At 43.5% G+C, this 24,569-nt stretch overlaps 2 protein-coding genes across 2 annotated transcripts in view; one reads left to right on the plus strand and one right to left on the minus strand.

The window, feature by feature from the left end:
• Positions 1-24,569, minus strand: part of LOC308610876 (uncharacterized protein) — a gene marked incomplete at its 5' end in the record, with an annotated part of 114,920 nt that overhangs the window by 13,073 nt on the left and 77,278 nt on the right. The gene's annotated exons all lie outside the window — the stretch shown is intronic.
• LOC308610873 (NUT family member 2F-like) lies at positions 5,621-6,686 on the plus strand. The gene is made up of 2 exons (XM_081259874.1): positions 5,621-5,679; positions 6,129-6,686. The coding sequence occupies exon 2, from the start codon at positions 6,143-6,145 to the stop codon at positions 6,431-6,433; it is 291 nt and encodes a 96-aa protein (XP_081116000.1). The 5' UTR covers positions 5,621-5,679; positions 6,129-6,142; the 3' UTR covers positions 6,434-6,686.

A 24,569-nucleotide genomic window follows, 5' to 3' on the forward strand; every position in this document is an offset into this window, starting at 1 on the left:
TAAATATTTATGCACCAAACATAGGAGCACCTCAATACATAAGGCAAATACTAACAGCCGTAAAAGGAGAAATCGACAGTAACACAATCATAGTAGGGGACTTTAACACCCCACTTTCACCAATGGACAGATCTTCCAAAATGAAAATAAATAAGGAAACACAAGCGTTAAATGATACATTAAACAAGATGGACTTAATTGATATTTATAGGACATTCCATCCAAAAACAACAGAATACACATTTTTCTCAAGTGCTCATGGAACATTCTCCAGGATAGATCATATCTTGGGTCACAAATCAAGCCTTGGTAAATTTAAGAAAATTGAAATTGTATCAAGTGTCTTTTCTGACCACAATGCTATGAGACTAGATATCAATTACAGGAAAAGAGCTGTAAAAAATACAAACACATGGAGGCTAAACAATACACTACTTAATAACGAAGTGATCACTGAAGAAATCAAAGAGGAAATTAAAAAATACCTAGAAACAAATGACAATGGAGACACGACGACCCAAAACCTATGGGATGCAGCAAAAGCAGTTCTAAGAGGGAAGTTTATAGCAATACAATCCCACCTTAAGAAACAGGAAACATCTTGAATAAACAACCTAACCTTGCACCTAAAGCAATTAGAGAAAGAAGAACAAAAACACCCCAAAGTTAGCAGAAGGAAAGAAATCATAAAAATCAGATCAGAAATAAATGAAAAAGAAATGAAGGAAACGATAGCAAAGATCAATAAAACTAAAAGCTGGTTCTTTGAGAAGATAAACAAAATTGATAAACCATTAGCCAGACTCATCAAGAAAAGAAGGGAGAAGACTCAAATCAATAGAATTAGAAATGAAAAAGGAGAAGTAACAACTGACACTGCAGAAATACAAAAGATCATGAGAGATTACTACAAGCAACTCTATGCCCATAAAATGGACAACCTGGAAGAGATGGACAAATTCTTAGAAATGCACAACCTGCCAAGACTGACTCAGGAAGAAATAGAAAATATGAATAGACCAATCACAAGCACTGAAATTGAAACTGTGATTAAAAATCTTCCATCAAACAAAAGCCCAGGACCAGATGGCTTCACAGGCGAATTCTATCAAACATTTAGAGAAGAGCTAACACCCATACTTCTCAAACTCTTCCAAACAATATCAGAGGAAGGAACACTCCCAAACTCATTCTACGAGGCCACCATCACCTTGATACCAAAACCAGGCAAGGATGTCACAAAGAAAGAAAACTACAGGCCAATATCACTGATGAACATAGATGCAAAAATCCTCAACAAAATACTAGCAAACAGAATCCAAGAGCACATTAAAAGGATCATACACCATGATCAAGTGGGGTTTATTCCAGGAATGCAAGGATTCTTCAATATACGCAAATCAATCAATGTGATACACCATATTAACAAGTTGAAGGAGAAAAACCATATGATCATCTCAATAGATGCAGAGAAAGCTTTCGACAAAATTCAACACCCATTTATGATAAAAACCCTGCAGAAAGTAGGCATAGAGGGAACTTTCCTCAACATCATAAAGGCCATATATGACAAACCCACAGCCAACATTTTCCTCAATGGTGAAAAACTGAAACCATTTCCACTAAGATCAGGAACAAGACAAGGCTGCCCACTCTCACCACTCTTATTCAACATAGTTTTGGAAGTTTTAGCCACAGCAATCAGAGAAGAAAAGGAAATAAAAGGAATCCAAATTGGGAAAGAAGAAGTAAAGCTGTCACTGTTTGCAGATGACATGATACTATACATAGAGAATCCTAAAGATGCTACCGAAAAACTACTAGAACTAATCAATGAATTTGGTAAAGTAGCAGGATACAAAGTTAATGTACAGAAATCTCTGGCATTCCTGTACACTAATGATGAAAAATCTGAAAATGAAATCAAGAAAACACTCCCATTTACCATTGCAACAAAAAGAATAAAATATCTAGGAATAAACCTACCTAAGGAGACAAAAGACCTGTATGCAGAAAATTATAAGACACTGATGAAAGAAATTAAAGATGATACAAATAGATGGAGAGATATACCATGCTCCTGGATTGGAAGAATCAATATTGTGAAAATGACTCTACTACCCAAAGCAATCTACAGATTCAATGCAATCCCTATCAAACTACCACTGGCATTTTTCACAGAACTAGAACAAAAAATTTCAAAATTTGTTTGGAAAAACAAAAGACCCCGAATAGCCAAAGCAATCTTGAGAACGAAAAATGGAGCTGGAGGAATCAGGCTCCCTGACTTCAGACTATACTACAAAGCTACAGTAATCAAGACAGTGTGGTACTGGCATAAAAACAGAAAGATAGATCAGTGGATCAGGATAGAAAGCCCAGAGATAAACCCACGCACATATGGCCAACTTATATTTGATAAAGGAGGCAGGAATGTACAGTGGAGAAAGGACAGCCTCTTCAATAAGTGGTGCTGGGAAAACTGGACAGCAACATGTAAAAGTTTGAGATTAGATCATTCCCTAACACCATACACAAAAATAAGCTCAAAATGGATTAAAGACTTAAATGTAAGGCCAGAAACTATCAAACTCTTAGAGGAAAACATAGGTAGAACACTCTATGACATAAATCACAGCAAGATCCTTTTGGACCCACCTCCTAGAGAAATGGAAATAAAAACAAAGATAAACAAATGGGACCTAATGAAACTTAAAAGCTTTTGCACAGCAAAGGAAACCATAAACAAGACCAAAAGACAACCCTCAGAATGGGAGAAAATATTTGCAAATGAAGCAACTGACAAAGGATTAATCTCCAAAATTTATAAACAGCTCATGCAGCTCAATAGCAAAAAAACAAACAACCCAATCCAAAAATGGGCAGAAGACTTAAATAGGCATTTCTCCAAAGAAGATATACAGACTGCCAACAAACACATGAAGGAATGCTCAACATCATTAATCATTAGAGAAATGCAAATCAAAACTACAATGAGATATCATCTCACACCAGTCAGAATGGCCATCATCAAGAAATCTAGAAACAATAAATGCTGGAGAGGGTGTGGAAAAAAGGGAACCCTCTTGCACTGCTGGTGGGAATGTGAATTGGTACAGCCACTATGGAGAACAGTATGGAGGTTCCTTAAAAAACTAAAAATAGAACTACCATATGACCCAGCAATCCCACTACTAGGCATATACCCTGAGAAAACCATAATTCCAAAAGAGACATGTACCAAAATGTTCATTGCAGCTCTATTCACAATAGCCCGGAGCTGGAAACAACCTAAGTGTCCATCATCGGATGAATGGATAAAGAAGATGTGGCACATATATACAATGGAATATTACTCAGCCATAAAAAGAAACGAAACTGAGCTATTTGTAATGAGGTGGATAGACCTAGAGTCTGTCATACAGAGTGAAGTAAGTCAGAAAGAGAAAGACAAATACCGTATGCTAACACATATATACGGAATTTAAAAAAAAAAAAAAAAAGTCATGAAGGACCTAGGGGCAAAACGGGAATAAAGACACAGACCTACTTGAGAATGGACTTGAGGATATGGGGAGGGGGAAGGGTAAGCTGTGACAAAGCGAAAGAGAGGCATGGACATATATACACTACCAAACGTAAGGTAGATAGATAGTGAGAAGCAGCCACAGAGCACAGGGAGATCAGCTCGGTGCTTTGTGACCGCCTGGAGGGGTGGGATGGGGAGGGTGGGAGGAAGGGAGATGCATGAGGGAAGGGATGTGGGAACAGATGTATATGTATGACTGATTCACTTTGTTATAAAGCAGAAACTAATTAAAAAATTAAAAAAAAAAAAAAATGAAAGAAAGGAAGAACATGAGGAAGAGAAGGAATAAGTGATGGTAAAAGAAAATCTTTTGCTTTTTTTATTCTCAATGAGTTATTTTCCTTTACTTATTTTTATTTATTTAATAAATACATGTATTTATATTAAAAAAAAAAAAAAAAAAGACTCCTTGGGCTAATCTATGAAGTGTGAGCAGATTGCCTGGCACATGCCACGCCTCAGTGATGATGGTGATTTTTATTATGAAAAGGCAGCCTTGAAGAGGAAAAGAGCTCCCCAAGGCACAGTGTCCCAGCTCTAGCCTGGGAGTGGATGGTCATCCTCGAGTGAGTGTGAGGCGGTGACAGCCGTAGCCGGGAAGGCTTGTCTCTGCTCTCCCAGACACCTGCCTCTCACCCTCCTGTTGCTCAGTCATGCTGTGTTGAGTGATGTGTGGTCCACATTGGTGGGTGGGGTCAGGCAGGTGGGGGCTGGGCTGGGCACAGAGACTGACCCCGAGTGCTTACAGCCCAGCGCTTCGATCCCTGGCCCGCCTGAAGCCCACCATGACACTGGAGGAGGGACTGTGCAGGGCCGTGCAGGAATGGCAGCACATTAGCAACTCTGACCGGATGATCTACTACGAGATGGCGCAAAAGTGAGTCAGCGTCCTGGGCCCAGGGGCTGCGTGGAGGGTGAGGCGAGTGGGTGAGGGCAGGGTCTGGCCGTGGCAGGGCTCATCAGAGAGGACAAAGGAGAAGGACTGTCGCTCGGAACGGGGGGCCCGCAGCCCAGAGGCCCTACAGTCCTCCAGAAACCCCTCCCCTCCCTTGAGAGTTTGGGTCTTCTGTCCTTCCTCCACCACAAGCTCTGCCCTCCCCTGAGTTTGACCTACCCTTGCCCTCACATGAAGGTCTCAGGACGGGGCAGGGTGAAGCTGTGAGTCCAGTAGGGGTCCAACTCCGGCCATATGGGCTGGGCTGGGGAAAGAGCTCCACCCGCCAGCCTGCTGCTTCCTTAGTGGTGGCTGGCTGGCGGCCACTGACATAGATTTGGGACCCCCTCTCCTCACGAAAAGTGGCCTGAGTGGGTACCCTGGCATCCCTCATGAGGCTGGGGAAGCCAGCTGTCATCAGCCCAAGGGTCTCTGGCCCTTCCAGTGTTTGCTCCACGGTAATCCCCTTGGTTTAAGAAACAAAACCAAACAAACAAGCACCTCTCAGAGGAAAGAAAGGCCTGTCCTCTAAGCTCAGCATCCACATCGTCCAGCCTCTCCTGAGCCCTGTCTCCAGGTCTACGTTCCAGAACTCTCAGTCCCAACCCAGGGTCCTGGATTTGGGCAAGGACCCCTGTGGGGAACACATGCCTGTTCCAGCCTCTGGCTGTCAGCCCTTCATGTGGCTCTGGATGGGGGGCATGGGGAGGGTGCCCCCTGGGTCAGCCACGTGTCCCGTTGACCTGGTTCAATGCAGCGACCTGGCTCTATGCTGTTGAATGCTCTCCAGTGCTGGTGAGGCAGGAAGGGTCCCAGATCTTGTATCAGTTCCAGGAGCAGCTCTCTGCTGTGGACAGCACCTCACAGGGCCTTGACAGCCCCAAGGCACATCCTCTCCCAATCCCTCATTCTTGGCTGCCTTTGTTGGGCTCCAGAACCCAGGCCATTTTCTCAGGATGGCCTGTGCCTCCGTCACACCCCAGGTTCATGCAATTTGAGGCAGAGGAGGAGATGCAGATCCAGCAGTTGCGGTGGATGCAGTGCGCGCAGGGCCTGCCTCCTCCAGCCCCACCGAAGCTGGATCCTCCGGGGCCCCCAGCCCCGAAAGTGGGCCTTCAGCCGGCCACCCAGGTTCCCACTGGAGTTGAACGCACAGGTAACAGGGGCCCAGGGTTGGCCACTCTTCCCATGTGGATCATTTTCCTTCAAGACAGGGGCATTGGTCTTTCAAGCAAAACAGCCACCGAGGCGGGGGGTGGGGGGTGGGGTCTCAGATGCCCTTTGTTACTACGGGGTATTGACTTGGTCAATCTTGTAACTTCTCTCACGCCTCCCTGTCAAAGGACTGCACACAAAGTCTGCCTAAGAAGTGGGCTTGATGGGGACACCCCTAGAAAATTGGAGGTTCCCCACTTCCTTATATGTGACTCTCTTAGATGCCCCCTTACCTCCCCCCTCCAACTGTGCATGAAGCTTCAGGTGGTCCTGACCCCCCCACACCCACATCAATGTCCCCCAACAGTGCCCTCACCAGCGTGCGCTCGGTGGTCAGGAGGTGGACCGGGAGCCCCTCACCTTCCTTCCCTTCCTCCTGCTCTGCCGCAGCCTGTGCTCCCAGGATGTCCGGCCCCAGGGCCCAGCCCTCCCGCCCGAAGCCACACGGGTCCCAGCGACCCCCGGAGCCCAAGGCACCCGAGGAGATTCCACCTGAGGCTGTGAGGGAGTATATGGACATCATGGAGGCGCTGGTGGGGCCCGTCCACTCAGCCACAGGCGACTCAGATGCAGAATGGGGAGAGGACGGAAATGAGCTGCAGCAGGAAGAGGACGGCACCTACTCGGACCCCGATCTCTTAAGCTATATCGACAAGCTGTGTTCCCAGGAGGACTTTGTCACCAAAGTAGGCTAGGCCTGGAGACTGGGGTCTGCAAGATGCCAGGGCATGGAACTCTCAGCACCCAAGATCTGGGTTCTGCTCAGGCCGTTGGGACTTAAGCTCAGCTCCTTGTTCCTGAGCCTGGTGTTAGGGGAGGTTTACGCAGATGTTTGTGTGTATATGTTTGTGTCTATCTGTGTGTATGCCTTTGTGTCTGTGTTTGTGCCTCTGTATATGTGCTCTTTTGTGTGTGACTGTGTATGTGCATGTTTGCGTGTGTGTGTGTGTGTGCGTGTGCGCGCTGACCATCCCCGCCTTGTGGAGGAGAGTGGGGTGGGTCTCTGCTTTTCACTTTCCCTCCTGGCCTTCTTGTCTCACAGGCCACTCCTGGCCGAGGATGCTCACAGCCTCTTCTTTCTGTTCTAGGTGGAGGCAGTCATTCACCCTGGATTCCTGGCAGATTTGCTTTCCCCAGACCCACAGCTGGATCTCTTGGCCCTAGAGAAGGAGCTGGAGCAGGAGGAAGGGCTCACCCCCGAAGAAGTGAGACAGGGGAGGGAGAGGGACACTCAGGGAGCCAGGGGACCCCACGGGAGGGGGACCCCAGGTGATCCAGGGGACAGGGGAACCCAGATGACCCAGGGGAGCCAGAGGAGGGAGGGATCCCCGGTAGAACAGGGGACACAAGGGACACTCAGGAAGACCAGGGCACAGAGGGACCCCAGTGAACAGGGGAGAGGTAGGGCCCCAGAACAGGAGGGCCACATAGCGCTGTCCATCCCTCCCCTGCCTGGGACACCTGGCATGGGGAAGGGCCCGTTCTGGGGTGGGTGCAGTGCAGGGTGAAAGGAAGGAGAGGATAGGGAGCCGGGAGGGGAGGGAAGGTCACAAAGCTGGGAATCAGTTGCAGGAGAATGGCCGGACTGCCACAGTGTCTGTATTTGGATTCGAGTCCTGGGGTCGTCCGTCCCCTCCTCCCCACCAGGGCCATTGTCCCACTGCCCAGTGCTCCTCCTCTCACACGTGTGTGTGGAGCCGTCACTGTCCTCCTCCCTCCTACCAGCTGGTGCAGAAACGACTCCTGGCCTTGAAAGAGGACGACGGTGTGCGGGCAGCCCTGAGTCACAGTGCACCCGGAATGGCCTCAAGTCCTTCTGAGTCTGACGCCGGCCAAGGTGCCCAGAGGCACGACCAAGACCCCCATCTAGGGGTCAGTGATGAAGCCTGCCCACCAGAGATTGATTCTCAGGCTCTTCATAGGCTCATGCAAACAGACACTGCCCTGTGCAGGCCCAAAGTCTTTGTTCCCTCTGGAGGACGTCAGGAGTTCTCTATATTCCGGCCCGTACGGCTCTCCCCTCCCCAGGGTCAAAGGCGCACCGGCCCTCTACTGAGATCCAGGGATGCGTCTGTTCTCAGAAAGGCCTCTCCTCTTCGGGAGGCCCGAGTGCCCAGGGAAGGGTCCAGTGAGAACGAGGAGGTGCTCCAAAGCATCTTCATCATAGACTCTCAGCATATACTGGTGCCTTTCGGGATGTCCCTCAGTCCTGCGCATGTCTCAGCCCTGGCTTCCTCTGGAGGTTGGGGGGCCCAGAGTGTTCCCCAGTCCCCCTCCTCTCAGAGAAGAGGCCTCAGCCCAGCTCCACCAGCCGCTCCCAAGTCGAGGAAGCGGGCTCTGTGTGGACACCCAGCCGCTGCTGAGAAGCTGCCCATCCCCGGGGCTGGCCTCGGCGTCTCTGGGAGGCCAGCCTTGGCTCTGGGGCTGGCTCGCCCCTCACAGCTGAGAAAAGAGAAAGCGTCACCCGTTTGACACAAAGAAGCGTGGGAAGAGGAGGAAGAAGCACTGCAGCCAGTAGGGAACAGCTGGGCCGGCCCTCCAGGGCGAGGCCCCAGGGCAGCCCCCTGGGGAGCCTAGGGGCTCCTCCTCCTCCTCCCAGTGCTGATCCTGGATGATGTGGGGGGAAGGGAGCGGGGCAGGACCACCAGGGTGGGGAGGGGGAGCGGGATTGTGGGGGGTTAGGGAGGTGGGGGAGGTGGGTGTGGCCAGGTGTGGGTGGGAGCAGGACCTTTGGAGTGATGTATGTAAATTGTGAACAAAGATCGTTTTCGTGGGAAATGCTCTCAGGCCACTGTCATCTTGTTGGTGTTGAGCTGCTCCACAGAGAGCGATCCTGAGAGGAAGGAAGGATGAGGGAGGTCACAGGAGCTCTGGGTCTACAGGTGGCCACACCTTTCCTCCACATAGACAAGGACTCCTCAGGCTGCCCCTGGGAACGCACAGCTCTCACTTTCCCCAGGGACCCCCTCATCAGCCCCTTCTCTAACGCCTGCTAGGCTAGGGCCCTTCTGGGGCATCTGTACCGTCTTCTGCATCCCTGAACCTTCTGGGGAGGCAGAGCTGCTCTTGTGCCTTTCAGCCCTCTGGACACTCACCAGTTTCTAGGATGGAGCCTGGAGACAGCCCTTGTCATTATGGAGCTTCTCTCTGCTTTCCTCATGTGGCCAGACGACGGCGCTGGGATGACCCTCCGCTCATCCAGGGTTTCCTGTGTGGGTGGCCTGACCAGAGACGAAAAGTCTTGGCCATGGGGACGGGACTGTCTGCCTCATCGTAGCGGGAGCATCCTCTAGTTCCACTGGGATTATTGCAATGTGGAGAGTGGTGGAGGCAGCTACCTCTTCATCCCAATGAGGAGGCAACAAGGGGAATGGGTGTGGGGAGATTCATGGGGCACCCGTTAAAGGTGTGTATAAGGGAAAGGACAGTCGGGCCCCTTTGTGGAACTTGTGGGATGTCTGTGCAGCAGCATCTCGTTCAACTGAGGGAGGAGGACCCATGTGGCTGTGGCCGTGGGGACTGGCGTCCAGGGCCTCCGGGTCTGCAGAGACACCCCAGAGCTACTGTCCCTTCCCTTTGCACCCATGGCTGGACGTGTGTGTGTACTGGTATCAACACTGGTTTGTATCCCCATAGGAAACAGGTCCTCCTAACAAACTATGACCACGTTTCACAAGAACAGCTTGCTCACAGGGGCGGCAGGGGGTGGGAGAGGTGTCTGTGGCCCCAGATCTGAGTGGGAGCTGGGATCCATGCTGAGGAGTGTGGAGGCCTCAGTCACCGTCCTGTGGGTGTCGGCAGAGGCTTCGAATCATCAGAGCAGGGGAAATGACCCCCTCATTAGAGTGAGATGAGCAAACAATGAGGGGCAGGGAGTAGACCCCCGCTGTCTCCCAGAAGTGCCTCCCCTCCCAGTCCGCTTAGCCTCTGTCACAGCCTGTGCTGGCCCACCTCTGAAGCCCCTTCCTCCTAAAGCACTGAGATGCTCTGATCTTTTATGGACCTGCCCTGGGCCTCACCCCCCCTTCCCTGCTGGCCAAAGGCTCTTCTCCTGCTTCTGACTTCTGATTCCTTCCCCAGGACCCAGGCAGGTGTTAGGACAACAGAGATTCCCTGAACATGACCCCTACACCACCAGCATGCAAAACTGGGGCCGCAGGCTTCCACAGGTGGCATGACTCTCTGCTGGACCCTGCAAAGAGCTTGGAGAAGAAAGGGGCTCATGTCTCTCCACCTCCACAGAATCGGTAGGTCAGCCTCACAGGTCCCCCTCTGTCCAGGTGGGCAGCACATATGTGCTCCCAGCCCTCCTTGACCCTTTGTGAAAGAAAGTTTTTGCAGCTTAGTAGTCTGATATTAGGCAAGGTGTCTCAGGGCTTGTTCCTTTTGAAGCCCTACAGGAGAATCTGTTTCCTCTCCCTTTCTGTCTTCTAGAGGCTGCCTGCATTCCTTGGAATTAGTCCCTTCTTCCATCTTCAAAGTGCATCACTTTAATCTCTGCTTCCCTCATCACATGGTCTCTCCAACTCTGACTCTTCCTGTGTCCCTCCTACACAGCTCTTTGTGTTTATATATAGCCCACCCAGAAAATTTAGGATAATCTCTTCATCTCAAGATTTTTTACTTAGTCACAGCTGCAAAGTCCATTTTTCCATACAAGGTAACGTGCACATATTGTCATAGGAGGGGTTAAACACGGACGTGTTGGGGGAACCAGAATTTACCCTACTAGAAGGAATCCACAAGAATACCTACCATCAGCATCCACATGAATAACAGACTATGACCAAGTGGCGTTTATTCCAGGGATGCAAGCCTTGTTCAATGGTAAACACTCACCAGTGTAATCTACCAGATTGAGTCTAAAGAGGAAACACGTACTGTTACACCAGTTAACACAGAACAGGCACTGAACGAGATTCAACGCCCCTTCATATTAAAAGTGCTCAGGAAACTAGGAATAGAAGGGCACTACCTCAACCGAATAAAGAGCCTCTACAGAAAACCTACTTCTAACATCACATGAAATGGTGAAAGAATGAATGCTTTTCCCTGAGTTCAAAACAAGGTTAGAAGGTCCACTCTTATCTTAGTTTTCAACTTAGTACTTTAGATTCTAGTTAGTGTAGTACAGCAAGAAAAGGAAAAAAGAGGCATACATATTAGAAAAGAAGAAATATAACTGTCATTCTTTACAGATGACATAACTGTCTACATAGAAAATTCCAAGGAAGGTATAAGTAGACTCATAATAAATTATAATAGCTTGCTTTAGCAGGATCTCAGAATATAAAATCAATACATACACATTAATACACAACATTGATCATATTTCCATATACTAGTAACAAACTGAACAACTGAAAACCAAAATTTAAAACATATTAAATAGGTTCCAGTTCAAGATGGCAACATAGGAAGATCCCGAACCCACCTCCTCCCACAAACACACCAAAGCTACAGCTACATATGGAAAAATTTCCTCTGAAGAAAACTAAAAGATGGTGGAGCAACCCCTTCACATCAGGAAAACCAGAGGGAAACCACATCAAAACAGGTAGGAAAGGCTGAGACACAATTTTGCCATAAACCCCATCCTTGGTGTGGAGACACACAATTAGGAAGGAACTCAAAACCTGGAGCTTCTTCCTGAGAGGTGAAGGGTATGGACCCCACATTGGGCACTCCAAATTTTAAGGCTGGCACCTGAGAGATGGACCCTCAAAACATCTGACTTTGAAGACCAACAAGGCACATCCCATGAGACCCACAGGGCTGTGGTGAACTGAGGAACAGCTCTTAAAGGGCCTGTGCACAGACTCACCTGTCCCAGGGCCAAGTGTAGAAGCAGCCCTTTGAAAAGCACTCTGACTTTTGGTGAAAGAGACTCACTTCCCAATTTTAAAGCATTAATCTGAGGAACAGGGGCCTGCTGGAATACTCCCCAGGGACAGAGGCTGGCGGGTGCCATCTTCCTGCTCTCTCTTTGCCTTGATAAAACTGAAAGGTGCCATTTTTTTCCCCTTTTTCCTTTCCTGCAGGTGACAGCTTTGTGCTCCAGCCAGCTGGCTCCTTCTTCCCTGCTCTTCCTCTGTCTTGCTATATATATATATTTTTTCTTCTTTTCTTTTTTTTCTTTTCCCTCTTTCCCTTTATTCAAATGGTGTCATCTTTGCACTCTTCCCACCGCCTCACTCAGCCAGTAAGCATCATCTTCACACTTTCCTTCTGATGTGCTCCAGAGAGCCAGAATCTCCAAGACAGGAGATCCCATTTTTGTGGCCTCCACTCAGGGGATGCTCCTTGATCACCTGGCTCTGGAGGCCAGGAGGGATTTCTTTTCTGGGTCCCATGGGACTGTAACAATTGGAGAGACAGTTCTTGGCAGGATACCACCCCCAGGATGTACCACTACACATCAGACTGAGACACAGCCCCAGCCTTTACATGAAAAAGGCCTATTTGCTAGTAGGGACAAGACTTAAGAGCAGGCTTCAGGTTCAGCACACATCTAGAGGCTACGGATGTGCTCTCGGGGAAGGTAGGCTGGGGGTGCCATCTCTCCACCCTCACTCTGCCTTACTACAGTTCACTGGTATCTCCCAGAATGGAGCTTGTACACTTATCTGAAGCACTGTTTTCTTGTGACTGCTCCCCAGGGAACACCTTCAGATTGCTTGCTTCTGGGGCACAGCAGGGCTTCCACTTGCAATCTCACAAGACTAAATACATTTGCATTCTTTAAAAGCTGTTACCAAGTTTTCTGGCTTCCTATCAACCTGAATCTAGGTGCTGCCTGAGATCCTCCACTTTGGGTTGCTCATTTGTCTTGGCACACCCTCAACCGCTGGGATGGTGTGCCAGGTCTATTAAAAATAAACTGCTTAGACAATCACAAAGGTTTGAGAGGCAACCAAGAGTAGACAGGGTTAAATGACAAGGTTCATCTGTCACACAGCTCTTCAAGACTGGGAGATGTGGCTATTTCACTTAATGCATAGAAACCAACACAGAGAGTCAAGCAAAATGAAGAAAGGGAGGACTATACTCCAAAAAAAGAACAAAATAAAACCTCAGGAAAAAAATCTTAATGAAATGAACATAAGTAATTTACTTGATAAAGAGTTCAAAGTTATGGTCATAAAAATGCTCACTGAACTCAGAAGGAAAATGGATGAAAACAGTGAGAACTTCAACGAAGAAACAGAAGATATAAGAAAGTTCCAAGTAGAAGTCACGGAACTGGAGAATGCAATAACTGAACTTAGAAATACAGTAGATGAAGCACAAGAAAGAATAGGTGAACTCAAAGACAGGTCAGAGGAACTCATCCAATCAGAGAATAAGGAAGAAAAAAGAATGAAAATAATGAATATAGCTTAAGGGATTTATGGCACATCAAATGGAATAAAATTCACCTTATAGGAAACTCCAGAAGGAGAAGAGAAAAGGGGGCAGAAAACATTTGTAGAAATAATATCTGAAAACTTTTCCTAACCTGGGGAAAGAAACAGACATCCAGATACAGGAAGCCCAGAGAGCTCCAAAGCAGATCAACCTAAAGAGATCCATACCAAGAAATATTAAAATTAAAATGTCAACGTTAAAGATAACAAGGGAATCTTAAAATCACCAAGAGAAATACAACTTGTTATATAACTTGTTATATACAACTTGTTATACAACTTGTTATATAACATCAACCTAAAAAGCTTCTACACAGAAAAATAAACAATCAACAAAATGAAAGGGCAAGCTACAGAATGGGAGAAAATATTTGCAAATCATGTACGTGATAAGGTGTTAATATCCAAAATATATAAGGAACTCATACAATGGCTATATCTATATCTATATATAGATATATAGATATAGATAGATATAGATTTTCAAACAATTCAATTAAAACTTGGGCAGAAGAACTGAATAAAAAATTTTCCAATGAAGACATCCAGATCACCAACAGGTTCATGAAAAGATGCTCTACATCACTAATCACCAGGGAAATGCAAATCAAAACTACAACGAGATATCACCTCAAAGAGACTAAGAGGTAACAAATGTTGACAAGGATGCAGAAAAGGAAACCCGTGTGCACTGTTGGTGGGAATGTAAATTGGTACAGCCGCTATGGTAAACAATATGGAGTCTCCTCAAAAAATTAAAAAGAAAACTACCATACATTAGCAATCCTGCTTTGGGTATATATATATCCAAAGAAAATGAAATCACTATTTCAAAGAGATATCTGCACTCGCACGTTCATTGCAGCATTATTCACAATTGCCGAGAGATGGAAACAACCAAAGTGTCCATACATGGATAAATGGATATAGAAGATGTGGTATGTACATAGATGGAATATTATTCAGCCATGAAAAAGAAGAAAATCCTGCCACTTGCAACAACATTTATGGATCCTTGGGGCATTATGATGAGTGAAATAAGTCAGAGAGAGAAAAATAAATACTGTATGATGTAACTAAATTGTAGACTCTAAAACAGCCAAACCCAGAGAAACAGACAATAGAATGGTTGTTGCTAGGGGTTGGGGTTGGGGGAAATGGGGAGATGTTGACCAAAGGGTAAAATATCCAGTTAGCACATGAATTTCTGGTAATCTAATCTACAGCATGGTGATTGCAGTTAACAGAACTGTATTATATACTTGAAAGTTGCTAAGAGAGATCTTAAATGTTCTCACCAAAAAAAATGCTATTTATGCGAGGTAACGGAGGTGTGTTAACTAGCTCCGCTGTGGTAATCATTTCACAACATGTAACATACCAACAGGTTGTACACCTTAAACTTACACAATGCTATATGTCAATTACATCTCAATAAAGTTAGAAAAAATACAGAAAACAGACTGTTGCACAACATTCAAGCAAAAATACTAGTTTGGGACTGCTTTTTCTTGAATTTAGTCATTGTTCCTTCTTGAATCTGTTTTCTATCACATGATAGCAGACTCATACAGGCAGCTTACTTCTGATCAGGCGCAGCCAAAGAGAAGCAACTGATGGTATATGGGAGTTTAGGGATAAGCTATGAGATTTCTCCCTTTCTTCCTCTACTTTGTGAAGATTCTCCAGCAGCAACTGTGTAACTTCCACGGCTCCAACTCCAATGAGACAGAACTGGTATGGTCTGACATTGATGATCATTTAACCTGGCCCTGGACGCCTTTACAACCCTCTCCTTAACTTTGCCTTTCCAGCATAGGGGTACAAGTAAATTCCTATTCCTACTAATCACTCCATTATCTAGGTGGCCCTTCTTTACTTCTCAGAAGTTTCATCACTGGTGTTCTTAATACCCTGTATTAAATTTATTTGCAAAGACTTGAAACAATTTCTATTTTATTTGTTATGGGCAAATACAGTATAATAAAATTTCCAAATATTAAAAAAATTAGAAGACACATGAAATCTCAAAATGGGGAAATGTTAGCCACGTGTAGGAAGAAAATGTACTAATATTATTGGAGGAGAGAATTCAGGAATTGGAAGATAACACTAATGAGTTTGGAAGGTATAAGACTGTGGAGAAGTTTGAATGGTGGGCTTCATGCCACAGGAAATAGGGAGTGATTCAAAGTTCTATAAAGATTGTGCTCACTTCAGCAGCACATATACAAAGTTTTATAAGATTAATCTGAAAGTGGTAGGCAGTTTGGAGTATGTGATGGAGTGATGTCAAAGAAAAATTGCACCAGATGGTTAAACAGGCAAGGAGTACTTTACTCAAGATGATTCTGTAATAGAGGAGAGAGACTGAACTCCGTTCTGCTGAAACAAAAGGCATGGAAGTTTTTAGATGCCAGGATGAGCTTAGCTGTAGGAAAAATAGTAGAGGATGCTGGGGAAGAGGTTGGTCAATATAATTAGACCATCTCTGTTTGCTTTGGCTCTTATCAAAGTTAGGCTCCTATACTCCCCACAGAGACTGGGAACTAGGGGCAATACCTTTCTTGAAGGTTATATTTCAAAGAGCTGACTCCCAGGTCCTTGAGAAAGACATTTCTGGGTTGGAAAATTATCAAGTGACTAGGAGAAAATTTACATCTCAAAGGGGCAGAGAAAGAATTTATAATTTCAAGCTTCTTAAAGTAAATGTTTTCAGAAAAGGGAGGTTAGGGGCCTATGGTAAAGAAAAATCCTGTCTGAAGTTTAGCCAAACTGAGGGACACATTAAGGCCATCTTGATCAGTAGTTAAAATTAGCATTACCTTCAGGAAGGTTATTTTATAAAGAAAAGCAATGCTTTAGGAACTTTCTCAGAAGAATCAAAAGTAACTGTCTGCTAGTTAGATACAGGTCAGGAATAATGAGAAAGGGCAGTTACAAAGTAAACTCAACTAATGTTCTCTGTGTTGTAGCTTTAATAAAGATGAAATAAGTAGAAAAAAAATAATCCATTGGTACACGGTGAGAGCCAATTGGATGGATTGCCCAATTAGAAATACTTCTTTATTTTCTAGTCATTATCAGTCAAGGATTAACAAACCTACTGTTATTAGATATACTTCTGTCTAGGGATTGAGAAATATCAATTATTTAAACTTAATCACTACTTTATTTCTGTGAGATTTTTAAAAATATACTTTGGGGAAAAGTAATGGAAGAGTGATATAGCACTAAAACATTGAAGTGAATGACATAATAAGATCCTATCTTTCTCAATTTAAGGAGAAAAAAAGGGAGGGCAAAAGAAATGGGCAGAAAGTAAGTTTACCAACCAGTCATTGTGTCAAGTGTTTTCATATATTTATCTAATTTAATACTCACAAAACAATGAGACATAAGGAAGATATTTATCCCATTCCATAGATGAAACTCTATTTACAAAGTAATATATCAACCATTTGTAGAGCTGACCCTTGAATTTAAGGCCTTACGTCTGTGGAAAGGCAAGAGCCAAACCCTGCTAATACAAGGTGCTTAGAAGAGGTAGACTTCAGTGAGCAGGAAAATCAGAGCATGCGTGAACTGACGACAAGTTTTGCTGATCTAGCAGCTTTGTGAGATTTGTCTAGATTCAAAGGCCCTTGCTCTACTAAACCATCAAATTAGAGGTGGTCTCCTTCTGAAACAACCAATATTTGCAGAGCTATTCAGACTTTGGGTCATGGTATTTTTTCAAGGATTAACTATTATCACTGGCTTTTCAAATTTTAACTTTAGAAAGTCCTTGCTTTTGTTGGAAGCAATGTTACATTTTGATGCAGTTGTTTGCAGGGATGAAACTTGCGGTCGCCCTCTGGAGGCTATTCTCAGGTCCGACTAGCATACCTTAATTTTGAGAAAGAAGTCAGGTCTTAACAATTTAACAAGTCATTTTAAATGTGTGGAAATTATGTATATACATTATACTTTTTTAGAAGTTACAAAACATTGAGTTCAAAATGCTCAAAATATTTTAAAATGCTGAATTAAACGATTTATGGCATAGCATGTTTTGAATTCCTGTTCTCCCTTTGGAAATGGAGATGGTCATCATTCTCCTTTTATCACGCAATATCTATACTGGGACTAAAACCGTTATTTTTTCCTCCCCTATTATAGGAACACATGGGCAATTAGTTCTATAAAATGAATAATAAAACATATGACACAATACTATACACTCAATTACTACCAAGATCTTCCATTTTAAGTTTTAAAAAAAAATCTCTAAATTTCCAATTAAAAAAATTTTTTTTCTTTCTCTCAGAGATAAAACATCAGAGCTTACAAGAACCCTTAAAAACAGAATGGCTCAAAGGATAAAAATGTTTTGCTCCCTAGTTCATTCTTGTTCAGTTTTCTTGTAGAAGGTGTATTATACCAGTTAGTGTAAATTATACAAGCAAACTTCTTGCCATATATTGGTGACAGCTTTTCTACATAAAGTAAGCAGTTAAGGGGCTTCCCTGGTGGCGCAGTGGTTAAGAATCCACCTGCCAATGCAGGGGACACGGGTTCCAGCCCTGGTTCCCGAAGATCCCACATGCCGTGGAGCAACTAAGCCCATGTGCTGCAACTACTGAGCCTGCGCTCTAGAGTCCGTGTGCCACAACTATTGAGCCTGCGCTCTAGAACCCATGCGCCACAACTACTGAAGCCCGTGCACCTGGAGCCCATGCTCCGCAACGAGAAGCCACCGTGATGAGAAGCCCGCACACTGCAACAAAGAGTAGCCCCCACTCTCCGCAACTAGAGAAAGCTCGCGTGCAGCAACGAAGACCCAACACAGAGCCAAAAATAATAAATAAATAAATTTTTTTAAAAAAAGTAAGCAGTTATGAGCTGCTATAAACCTACTGTTTCTTTACTTGATTTAAATGAATTTAATTCTTTAAATAACTGAGCAAGTAGAGAATTTAGACTCAGCCATTATTAGAGGTACCTTATACAACCAAAGTGGTATAAAAACCCTGTAACATGAAAGTGTTGTGGAGGTCCTTCTGGTCTTCTGAGACCGGGACACCTGTACCTTTATGTCCCATTTATAAATGCTCCTCTATAATGTTTGGGATGCTGAAATATTTGATGAGATAGATACCTCATGCCTATTACATGCCTTCCCTATATCTCTCTCAACTACATCCCTCTAATGAGTTGGTGCAGCTCCAAGGCTCTATCCAGTAACAAGGTAGTGTCAGGCAGTGCTTGTTGTACTCACTGGCTTTTAATCCTCCAACTGCCTTGTAATCTCCTCCTTCACACCTTGAGGCTTAGAAATGGCATATTTCCTGAGGAAGAGGTTTCTAGGGAGTCCTGTATACTTGCTTGAAATGGGGACAGAAGGATGGAGGAACAGAAGGGAAGATACACGGAAGATGAACGGATTTTTTTTTTTTTTTTTTTTTTTTTTGCGGTATGCGGGCCTCTCACTGTTGTGGCCTCTCCCATTGCGGAGCACAGGCTCCGGACGCGCACGATCGGCGGCCATGGCTCACGGGCCCAGCCGCTCCGCGGCATGTGGGATCTTCCCAGACTAGGGCACGAACCCGTGTCCCCCGCATCAGCAGGCGGACTCTCAACCACTGCGCCACCAGGGAAGCCCCGGATTTTTTTTAATATAAATTTTTCTGCCATAAAAACTATAGGTACCAAGCAAAGCAATCAGGGAAATATATATTCATGCATTAATTTACCACTTACAACGATGAGTAGATAGAGGACATTAGATAGATTAAGGAAGTATCTAGGAGGTAAAATGGATAAGATTGGTAATGGATAGGATATAGTGGCTGATGCGAGAGGTTGAACTCAAAGATTATTGTTAGGTGCCTGGTTTATACAACTGGGTGAATGGTGTCACTACACACTAAGACAAATGAAAATGAAGGAGGAGAGATTCAGCAGTTTAGGGAGACCATGAGTATTTAGCTTTATGTATATTTTAAATGAACAGATTTAGATGTTAATTAGGCAACTGGATTTACAGAATTCAGATTAGAGGTCTCAGGTACACAAATGTCCAAACTTGATGGAGTTGGTAACTGAAGCTGTGTGTTTCTGTGAAATCATATTATGAGTTCCAGAGTGAGAGGACATAATGGCCTAAAACTGAATTTTGAAGAATTTCAACATTTAATGTCTGAGGAGAAGGATACGTACCTGCAAAGAAGATAGAGAATGAACTGCCGCAGAGATGAGAAGAAAACCAGAGGAGTTTTTGGGTCAAGGAAAATCAAGTCTCAAAGACAGAAGCAAATCCTACTTACAGGTCAAGTAACTAGGAGATAAAATTTTCACATCGCATCCATGGATTTGGAAATAGTTTATGAAGTACCTTTTTATTGGAGTAATAAAAGATGGATTCTATTGGGAGTGGGTTGAAGCATGAGAAGGAAGTCATAAAGTGAAGATATCAAATATAGATAAACCTTTTTAAACAGCTTTATGGAGGTATAACTGATGCACAAAAAATGGCACATGCTTAATGTATACTATTTGATGAGTTTGGACATATGCATAAACCCATGAGACAAGTAACACAATCAAGGTAATAGACATATCTGTCCCCTCCAAAAGCTTCCTTGTGTCCCATTTTTTCTGTGTGTGGTAAGAACACTTCACATGAAATTGACCCTCTTAACTAATTTTAAGTGCTTAACACTATTGTTAACTATAGACACTATTTGTACAGCAGATTTCTCAAATTTATTCATCTTGTATAACTGAAAATTCATACCTGTTGAACAACAGCTCCCCATTTCTCCCTTTCCCCAGCCCCTGGCAACCAACATTCTATTCTCTGCTTCCATGAGTCTGATTATTTTAGATACCTCATATAAATGGAATTATGCAGTATTTGTCCTTCTGTGACTGGCTTATTTACTTAGCGTATTGTCCTCCAGGTTCATCCCTGTTGCCACAATGGTAGAACCCCCTTCTTCTTTTAAAGTTGAAAATATTCCATTGTAAATATATACTACATGCTTTGAACCATTCATCTGTTGATGAACATTTTGGGAAAAGCTTCTTGACACTGATCTTGGCAATGATTTATTGGCTATGACACCAAAAGCACAGACCACAGAAGCAAAAATAGACAAGTAGAACTACATCAAAATAAAAAGCTCCTGCACAGCAAAGGAAACAACCAACAGAATGGAAAGGTAACCAATGGAATGGGAGAAAATATTTGCAAATCATATATCTGGTAAGGGGTAAATATCCAAAATTTATAAGGAATTCCCACAACTAAGTAGCAAATAAACCAAATAACTCCATCAAGAAATGGGCAAAGAACTTGAATATACATTTTCCAAAGGACACATATGAACGGCCAAAATGTATATGAAAAGGTACTCAGCATCGCTAATCATCAGGGCAATGCAAATCAAAATCACAAAGAGATATCACCTCACACCTGTTAGGATGCTTAGTTTCAAAAATATAAAGGTAACAAGTACTGGGGAGAATATGGAGAAATTGGATCTCTTGTACACTGTTGGTGGGAATACAAAATGGTATATAGTCACTATGGAAAACAGTATGGAGGCTTCTCGAAAAATTAAAAATAGAACTATCATATGATTTAGCAATCCCACTTCTGAATGGATATATGTATATATATATGTATATATATATGTGTGTGTGTGTGTATATATATGTATAAGAGAACTGAAATCAGGATCTCAAAAAGATTGCACTCTCATGTTCATTGAAGCATTATTCACAATTGCCAAGATATAGAAAAACATTTTCAAGAATTATTTTAAAAACTGTGCCTTTGAAGAAGAGATAGTGTGGTAATTAGTAACAGAAGTCAGGTGGAGAAAGGTGAGTTTGGTTTTGCTTTCCTTTTTTGCTTTACTCTTCTTTATTATTTTTCCCAATTTGGAAGATTTTAGAATGTTTAAAAAAGATAGTGGAAAAGATCCAGATTAGAGAAGGTATTGAACAAAATAAGGATCCTTAGAGAGTGCAAGGTGATGCAATCCAAATCAGGAGTAAGGGAATTGGGTTTAGTAGGAATAGAGCTTCTGTTCTGTTAAATTACCAAAGGAGATAAAGATGGCAGCAGATGTAGTAACTCTATTATGTTAATTAACAGGAAAGTTCTCCTAATGTTTTTTCTTTTCTTTTCTGTGAATTAAAAGAGATTATCTCCTGATATTATAGCAAATGGTGGGGACATGCCATTTAAGAATAGTGCAATAGCTGAATCACTTTGTTATACAGCAGAAACTAACACAACATTGTAACGCAATTATACTCCAATAAAGATTTAAAAAAAAAAAGAATAGTGCAGAAAGAGAGAACAAAGTGTAAAGAGTGGGAAATGATGGGTCCAGATTAATGTAGCAGAATTAAAGGGCAATATTAAAGGACCTTTTAGGTTAGTGACCATGAATTTATAAAGGAAACAATCTAAACTATTATACACTTTACTTGGGAAGACTTTGAAAGCTGGAGATCAAGAAAAGAGAAAGCAATGGTTTGGGTTGATCCAGCATAATTAAAAGACACTGGAACAGGGCTAGGGACAAACACACTAGTAGATAATGGACATTGGAATGTAAGAGAGTAAGGGGAGATACAAAGGCAGTATCAGGAGAAAGCAAGGGAGTAAACAGACTTGCGTCAAAGTACTATCATAGTGGTGGGGTATTTGAACAAGTGAACTGGAATGTGAGAAGTTATTGTAAAGGGATGGCATATTTGTGTGAATAATTTTTAAAGACTATTTCTCTTTTTCCAGCTCTGATTTTTATTTTAGAGGACTGACTCCTGAAAACTCGGTTTCCCAGGATTCACTGACAACTAGCTTCCAATTAATTTTGAGTAAAGGAAGGACTGGTGAGAGTTTGGAGGAAGGGGATAGGGGAGAACCCAGAATGCCCTCTTTCTTTGAGTTGTACATACAACTGAGGCTTCGTCTCCCTCATGCGTCCAATTCCTGCTCAAGGGCTTCTCCCTCCATGTTCCCAGCACCCACTAGCAGTCTCTACATTCATTCCAGTTCTGCTTAGGGGATTCAGTCTTTCCAAACTCTAGGTTGCCTTCCTATTTCATTTGACTCCAGCTTTTATAACTTTTGAAACAAGCTCCTTTTATTAAAATCTACTTTCTAAACTTCCTGAAGCAGATTTCCTGTCCTGCATGAGTAATCCCAGGAAAAAGATGCTCAAGATGGGGCTCTGGAATAAGGTTTTGAGCTTGAATGTAATAGTGACTCCATTGCCAATGCAAAGACAAGTGCTTCTTCCGGGTAGTGGAAGCAATAAATAAATTACCAGCAATATTTGCTTTGAACATATTGCCAGTTGAAGACAATACTTTTACATCTCAAGCGGCAGTGGATTTTGTCTATTACAGCAGTAATACCTACAAGCACCATGGGGACCATTAGCTGCTTCTTATAGCACCAGAGAGCTTACAAAATGAAAATGTTTACACTTAATGTTAAAAGGTGTTAGGTGTTTAAGCTCTCAGATCGAGGCATGGGAAGACACAGAGAGCCACACTGAGGGCCTTAAAATTTTCTCATGTCTTAGAGCCACACAGCAGACATGGCTGAGGATCAAGTTTCAAATCTAAAAGTGTGGGTTGCAGAATTAAAATGCAAGTTCAACGTACATCTGTGCTAAGCCTCACAGATTAATATCAGGACATTGATCAGGAAGAGTTGGGTATTAAGATAAGGATATATTGAGTATTTAGGATAAGTGCAGGTAGGCAGACTCAGATTAATATGAAAATTTTTAACCCAAATCTTCCTGTGGTTTCCTTGCCAAAGGAAGCCACCCTTCTTCCTCCCCATTTGAGGAAACTAACCTTCCCTTACTTAACATATCTCTAAAGACCTCATCTAAATAGGTTAGTTTTCAAGGAAATTTCTACTTTTCTCAAGACCCACCCACATCAGCACTTATTGCATCCTAATAACTACAGTCAGATTCTACCAGGCCCCAGTAGGCAAGTATAATGTCCACCCTGGTAGGAGTTAGCATATACATCAAAAGAAATGCTATATCCTGTTAACGTGTATCAGCAGAAACCTGTAGAATGTGTGTGTGGCATATTTTTTTGGGGGGTTTTTTTGTTTGTTTTTTTGCGGTACGCGGGCCTCTCACTGTTGTGGCCTCTCCCGTTGTGGAGCACAGGCTCCGGACGCGCAGGCTCAGTGGCCGTGGCTCACGGGCCCAGCCGCTCCGCGGCATGTGGGATCCTCCTGGACCGGGGCACGAACCCGTGTCCCCTGCATTGGCAGGTGGACTCTCAACCACTGTGCCACCAGGGAAGCCCTGGCATATATTTTATAAGTGTTAGACTGAGAAAGATCGAATATAAAGTTGCAAGGGGTTGAATTTATTATAAAGACGTTACCTGAGATTCAAAGTATTAGCTCTAGCTGATGGAATTGGCTCTAATCGTTGGCTTGTTTGGCTGACTGAAACATAGATTCAATAGTCAGCAACATTCAAAGAGGGCAAGATGCCATAATTTATCTGACAGAATGTAGACAAAGGAATCCATGTACTTAAAATGAGAAGTTGGAGTGGATTAATTATGTAAAACCCACTCAACTATCCCATAGTTATGCCCCCTCAGAGGTCACCGATAACATTCTTCTTCAAGACATTAAGACATTCTTTGATGAGAGAAATACAAGCATCCTTTTAAACCTCTGTGGCATCTGTCTTCTGTGGGCTAAAGATGACAATGCGGGATAGCACCAATGAAATGGCCCCCGTGCTTTTTAACAGGAACATTGGGTTACAAAGTAGCAGAGGTTAAGTGGTAGCATTTAACATGAGAAACAAGGTGAGTGCAATTATCATAAAGGTCAGCAGGGCAGAGTGGCAGTATTTTGACCCAAAGTGACTTCCAGCAGTAACAGATTAATCACATTTACACTGGGAATTACATTGATGAGCAGGCTTGAACTGTATAAATGAAAATAAAATTCAAGCACAATGAGCAGAAACCTGCATTGATTTTCCAGCAATGAAAATTACAGCCTCGCCCAGACCTAAACCAGAGATCAGGTGGCTACAATAGCTTCAGGAACTTTGCTGCAACACTGTCAAAAGTATAGAGTGTGATTATTTTCTTCCTCCAGGTCTACCTCAAAGGGGTTTACAATTTTCCAGGGGGAATGTTTAGAAAGAAAAGTGGAAAACTCAGAATTTTTCAGAGATTATTAAGATAAATTTACACACCTGAGGTTCCAAAACATCACTGTGGTCTTCAGGTCATAATAGGGCTTATGGAAGCCATGTGATAATTGGAATTTTGACACAAGTTCACCTCACTAGAAATCTTGTGCAGTGACCTACACTATATTTCCCCATATCTGAATGTATTTTTGGAGTACACATACTTGGAA

This window comes from Mesoplodon bidens, assembly GCF_964165515.1.
Source record: "Mesoplodon bidens genome assembly, contig: HAP1_SCAFFOLD_451, whole genome shotgun sequence".
NCBI classification, from domain to species: Eukaryota; Metazoa; Chordata; class Mammalia; order Artiodactyla; family Ziphiidae; genus Mesoplodon; species Mesoplodon bidens.

Excerpts from the sequence above, each read along its gene's own strand:
- LOC308610873 (XM_081259874.1), top strand. The coding sequence starts at position 6,143 with ATGTCCGGCCCCAGGGCCCAGCCCTCCCGCCCGAAGCCACACGGGTCC.